Raw genomic sequence first — 6,329 nt, 5'->3', positions numbered from 1 at the left:
GCAAGCGCCTTTCAAACTTGCTGAAGAAGGACGTACCATGGGAGTGGTCATCCACTTGTGAAGTTGCATTCACTCAAATCAAGAACAGCTTGATTGAAGTGCCATTACTTGCTTTACCGGAGGATATGAAGCTGTATAGCATGCTTATGAGTTTTCAATCGAATGTGCATCATTGCAAAAGAATTCTGGTGGACACGACCGTGTCATGTTATTCCAATCGTGACAGCATCAGCCAGCAGAAAAACTACCTTGTCTGCGACAAGGAGCTTTTGACAATGAATTTTGCTTCGGTAAAGGTTCGTATTCACCGCTTGTGTCTAAGTCTATTTATAGTCTACACGGTTCACACAAGCTTGAGTTATGCTGGTTGGTAGCCTATCATGTCACAGCAAATGGCGCTGCTGGTTGTCATTCTTCGCAGAATAAATTTTGCGTTCGCGTACAAGCCAGGAGACTCAAACGTGCTGGCAGACACATTGTCACGTAGTCCTGATTATGAGCTAGCTCATATCAGCTATATCGAAATCGATTTTTTCAAGATGATACGTTGAGCGTATGTTCAGGCTGAACAGTGTGATCTGATCATCAAGGCAATCTCATCGAGCGATATGAAACTCCATGGTAATCTCCCTGATTGCTTGAAATCACGGATGCATCGTTATTCATTGAAGGATGGTCTCCTTTACTGTGAAGTTGCACATGGCGGCGAGCCGTGGATTGTGGTCCTTCACAGCGATAATTTGAAGCACAAGATCGTGTACGAGACGCATGATAAGCCGATGGCTGGTCACTTTGGCCGTGAAAAGACCTACCAATCTCTCAGTGCCCAATTTTGGTGGCTGTGAATGTATGAATGGGTGCACGATACGTATAGACATGCGATGTCTGTCCGTGCGTGAAGAGTGCACGGCACACGCAAATACCACTGAAGAGTCTCCTGTTCCCACTCAACCGGTCTCGACTTGATTTTAGATTTACCCAAGAATGCTGATAATCACAATGGAGTGCTCGTCTTCGTCGACAGACTCAGCAAGATGGTTCGCATCGCCCCATGTATCGATGTCTAGGGTCTGGCTAGATCGCTCATTGATCACGGATTTGCGATCACTGGTTGTCAGACGCCATCGTTTTTGATCGTGATACGCGTTTTGCGAGTGGCTACTAGAAATACTTGTTTCGAATTATTGGCACTGGCTTGGATATGTCCGGCGGTACACCCGACACTTCATAAGCACTGCGTTAAGCCTTTTTTATTTTTATTCTTAAGAGCAACATTAAAATCAAAAGTCCACTCTCTCTCGTGCTCCAATTGCTGAACGATCCCTCGGGAAACGTGGCCTCTGTGATCTACAGAACAGAATGCGTTCATTTTCAGCGATAATGCCAGAAGATATTCTGAAAAGGACGGGATTGGTGAGTGTATGAGTCCCGGTCTGGCACGTTTTTCTTGTTAACTTTTATTCGGCAAACCCAACTACCACGGAAAGACGCTTTCAGTGCTTTGCCGCTTCTCTGCATGAGTTGAGCGCTCCTTTTATTTCCTTACCAGGGAAGAGTATACCGACCTCCCGTCGCGGAAAATACAATATATACAGCTCGTCACTGATCAACGCACCCTGGCTAAGTGAATCAAACATAACCTTCTGTGAGCTCAAGAGTCGTTACGACTTATGTAGACTCAATCACGTTGTGATTCTGGATGTACTCCATTAGAAGCTGCACAACACTCCGTGGAGGAGCTCTAACACGTCTATGTTTGTAAGCCTTTTGTTCATGATAAGTTGCTCTGCGCGTGGTTACTTATCGTGCAGTCTCAATAAATAAAAAGCGCTGCCTGTGGAGCGGTCAGGTGAGTTTGTTCTCTCTTTGCAAAGAAGTCTTCTTGTTCCGAATGCTGAAAAAATGCCGGAGTAAATGTTACAGAATCACGCACTGCACTTAGGAGAAGGTTGTCTTATCGTCTAAAAGCTCTATGAGGTAGCACTGGTAGAGCTTACGTCAACCTAATGCGTCGCATAATGTATGACTTTAAGAAGTACAAAGCACGACGTGGACCGAGGTAATGCTCAATACCTCTAGTACTTGCTGTCAACAGCCCTCTGGTCTCCATTAGCCTACGGGCACATCTATCGGAGAGGGATGAGCTTAGTAGAAGGCCATGCTTCCCTTGCAAGTGATGAGCGCTTTATTTTGGGCAACTCTGTATTCCCACTGCACGACCAGGGCGATAGTTCTAATGGCGACAGGCTAAACCTGATAGATTAAAAACCCGAACGCCCACAATTTTTGCGTGAAGTTGTCATTTTCACTTCTTCAGACAGTAATAAGAGTCATGATCCACTGTTCGATCTGCGTGGTATTAGGCCACATACTTCCATTTTAAGTGGTGACGTTGGATAACAACCGATTTGCGAATGGATCTCCTGAGCTGTTGTGGTTATAGTGGCAAGCCGAGGATTTTTTCGAAAGTTGACGCGCGGCCCATACTGAGACGAGCCGATTTACATTTGCGCTCAGTAAGCTACGCCTTTGTACTGAGCACCTTAAGCAGTTCACAGGGTTACTTAGCTACAAGACACAACTTTGCATTTGGTACAGCACTACTTATCCAAATGAATCCTAACAGCAAGATGCTTTAAGAATATCACATTGATCAGTCTCTGACCTTTGTATGTAGGCTCTGCACAACCTGGCCCGGATTCAAAGCAGCAAGTTCGATGCATAATGCTCAATTCTATCGTCATAGCATCCTAATATGAGGCGGTAATGGCGAGGCGAATCGTATAAATAGATCTTCCGATTAAGACTGGACCTACCTTGTGGTAATGTCAAAAGAGCAGGAAAAGTATCCAAACATTTCTCATAATGGGAATAATATGTAAAAAAATTACTTCATTAATCGGCGCGAACTCGACAAGTATGGGCACCTCGCTCTCGCATCTTGGTCTTCCGTTCGCTTAAGTGCTTCTAAGGAACGCGAGTAACGCATTTTGCTTGATTATTGGTATGTGAAATGTTTTAATTCGAGTCGATAGCTACCTGAAGCGATGCTGGCAATAATTTTTGTGGGGAACCGTTTATAAGGTCTCCCTGATAACGGTGTCGATGGCAAATGTGACATAAGCCGTTGTACTCAGACGCCGAGACTGCTAAACGCGCCTACTGAAAGACCAACATGAGTCCACAACAACGAACTGCTAACACTATAGCCAGACGATTGAATATCGCAGGTGCGTTAGACAGTATCTGGGATATCCCACCCTCATTGTGTCCATCTTGGCGTTTTTTTTGCGCAGTGGGGGATATCATTGTTTCTCGTGAACAACAAATTTACCCATCAATAGATCAAGAGCATTTCGACCAATAATGTGGTTCTCGCGCACGTCATGTCAAGTAATGATACTTTTGCCAAAATACTGGCTGCATTTAGCTTATAGCTTAATATAAGCATTCTCGTTTCTCCGCTTGCCGTTAGCCTTTCTGGACATCACAAGGAAGAATGTCAGAGGCACTTCGTGATTTGCACGGATGAAAGCAACTGTGACGTCAAAATTTCCCTTTGTAGGTTCATTGATGTGTGACGCAGTATATAATTCCACAATGCAGGTCAGTGTTATGGCGAATTTCTAATCTGGCTTCAACACGCGTGTGAAGGGTCTCTCTTTATCAAGTCATGATTTCCATTCCATAAATGATAAATTAGATTTGACTAATACTTGAGGATAGCTGTCACACTCCTTAAACTCAGTGATCCTCGAATATCCTCGATGACGAACTCGACCATGTCAGATTATGAGTTTCGGAACCCACTGCACCATTTCGGTGACTTCATCGCCTTCAATGTTTTAAAAGTAGCTCCTGAAGTACGATCTGATTTCAATTAAGACGTTAGTCTAAAGTAATGAGGAGGATGTATAACCTCCACTCAACGGTAACTCATTTGAGTTTCTCTGCTCCGCACGGACGCTCAGCGGGTGCGTCAGATGATAGCGGACTCAGCAATATTTATAAAATCGTGACATAATGGGCTATTCTGCATAAATTTTCCACCTGGCCCTTTCACTTGCGATATTAATCGCCCGTGACTATCTTCTTTGGCTCAAGAGATCACGATACAATGTTGTTTCTTATTCGTCTTGAGCGATTCTGGCACAAAAGACACCTGCTACCAACATCTCACTATAGCTTCATTCCTGGAGCCAAGTCTTACAGCCAATAATGCACTTTATCGACCCCGTACACGATTGCTTAGACTGTCTTCTCCTGACACCACGGCTCTAGGCATATTCTACCACTTATCTTTGCTAATGCGCTCATCACTGTCGTTACTAGCCAATGTAGACAATTCATATCCTGCACCAAGGATATTGCATTTTTATGCCTGCGTGTCAAAGCGCTCAAATTGCTTATAAAGCTGGGCGCATGATACTTGAGCAAGGAGTCAAGTTTGTGGCACACTCTAGCTCCCAAAATGAATACTTATAATAAGATTGCATTTAAGATCCAAAGATTGGACGAGACAGCATTTCGACATTCCACGCTGTCGACATTTACAAATATCCGACATGACCCGAAATTCCTTCGACTCGCTTAAGTTTTTATGTCGCAAGACGCACGGGTATCATTTCCGTATTCGGCAATCTTCGACATATCCACGTAAAGCCTCAGGTATTGAATTTCTATCAGGCGTTTCCACGGCTTTAAAATCCTGGAATGTTGATATTGATAGCCGACAATCCGCAGTTGTCAGTCCCAGCTTTATATGAGGGTGTCGCTTGTGTGAAAATTTGATCTCGTCGACCACAACTCTTTAAAGGAGCTCAAGAAATCCCAGTCTCTATTTCTGTGCTTCTGGGGCTCGACGGCTCCCGTGAAGGATATTTCGGATAGCCCCTTGAGAAATCTCAAGTTTTTTTATCTTGATCGAGAGGGAAGAGGCATCCATAACATATTTGTTTGGCACTACTAGAGTTCTAGTATCTGCGAGCGCTCAGCCTGCTAAAAGATCACTCTAATCTTTCTGTCTCACAATGGCTGAGGTTTATTGCCTCTCGCGCTGTCAAGGAGACCTTACCTCCTGCACCTCAATCGACTTGCTAGGCACAAAAGTTGTACTCCGCGCTCAATGTGACACCCACTGAATCGTCAAAGAGGCAAAATTTACGCGGAAGGTATCAGTGCAAGTCGAACCTGTCTGTAGGATATTACGATATGGCAACCATTATCGCGTCCGAGATAAACATTTGTGCTATTGCGGTGATGTGAGACTTCAACTATTGCATATAGTCTTTCAAACAGGGGTTTGAGCGCACATAGTAGCCTAGGTAGGCGGAGTGGATACTCGCGACATCTGTCGCTGCAACACTCTTTAAGCCCACTCTGCGCACAGCCTCTTTAACTCGGAGGCTGCTAGAGCGACTCGCTGGTACTCTGTCTGGTGCATGACCGAATTTCGACCTTACTTGTCCAGAGGGAGATTTTCCCGCTCTTTTCCCCAAAGAGCTGACGCTCAGCATACTCTTATCATTGAAGAGAATCAGTTGTGCTTCCACAAACGTCTGCCTGAAGCGCTCCAAAAAGTGCATCACTAGCGCATTATCGTACTGGTGAGCGATAACCGCTTTCAATCCCTAGGTCGTCGGTTGTCTTGTCCATTCAGAACTAGTTGTACTAAGTGTATCAGTTCGTCCGCGAGCAGATACATATTGCGTTCTACCTTTGCAAATGATACAGACATAAAATTTCTTGGATGACGATAATTACTTAACTGGGGGTGCTGTGCATCTCTTATAGATCGCCAAAGTCCACGCTGGCAAACGTGCCGAGGTTTGCTTCGTTCACACATCCCAGAAGCGGGCCGAGAGCCTCCAAAATATTTAAATACTAGTAGGCTCTAGAACCGACATATTATAAACTAATACTTCAGTAATACTAAATATGTTTCTCTACAGTCATCATATAAAATGTATGTACTACGTAGCGTAAGTCCAGCAGTCCATGTGTCTATATCGCACTCGTGATAGCGGCTGTAACGGGGTTACACGTACCCTGGTGACAGGAGTGTGTCACACGAGATATCCATGGTGTGACCACTCCAAAACAAGAATACGGTACGGGGCTAGATAGCCAGTAGTTATGCATGTATTTGGGTTTTACTATATATATTTAGTATGTTTAGAAAAATCTAAACTTTTAGAACCAGGATAAAAATAAATAAATCTCATTTTTGGATTTTAAACCGAAGAGTCAATTAGCCTTGGTAAGGCAATAATTACTCTTGGAGTAAGCGGATTGCGATCCGCTAATTCATACTTGGTTTTTGTAAAGAG

General features: G+C 44.1%; 2 protein-coding genes across 2 annotated transcripts; one reads left to right on the top strand and one right to left on the bottom strand.

Annotated features, from left to right (window-relative positions):
* Nucleotides 1-1,225: 1,225 nt before the first annotated feature.
* On the bottom strand, nt 1,226-1,518 carry PHALS_09690 (uncharacterized protein; the record flags this gene model as incomplete). The annotated part of the gene is made up of 2 exons (XM_024724991.1): nt 1,226-1,347; nt 1,407-1,518. 2 exons carry the CDS (start codon nt 1,516-1,518, stop codon nt 1,226-1,228), a joined length of 234 nt encoding a protein of 77 aa, XP_024575813.1.
* A 3,693-nt stretch (nt 1,519-5,211) lies between these two features.
* PHALS_09689 (uncharacterized protein) lies at nt 5,212-5,445 on the top strand (the record flags this gene model as incomplete). The annotated part of the gene is made up of 2 exons (XM_024724990.1): nt 5,212-5,256; nt 5,329-5,445. 2 exons carry the CDS (start codon nt 5,212-5,214, stop codon nt 5,443-5,445), a joined length of 162 nt encoding a protein of 53 aa, XP_024575812.1.
* Nucleotides 5,446-6,329: the final 884 nt, after the last annotated feature.

The sequence above is a fragment of the Plasmopara halstedii genome (assembly GCF_900000015.1).
Source record: "Plasmopara halstedii genome assembly, contig: Scaffold_430, whole genome shotgun sequence".
NCBI classification, from domain to species: Eukaryota; Oomycota; class Peronosporomycetes; order Peronosporales; family Peronosporaceae; genus Plasmopara; species Plasmopara halstedii.
This window is presented reverse-complemented; position numbering and strand designations above follow the sequence as displayed.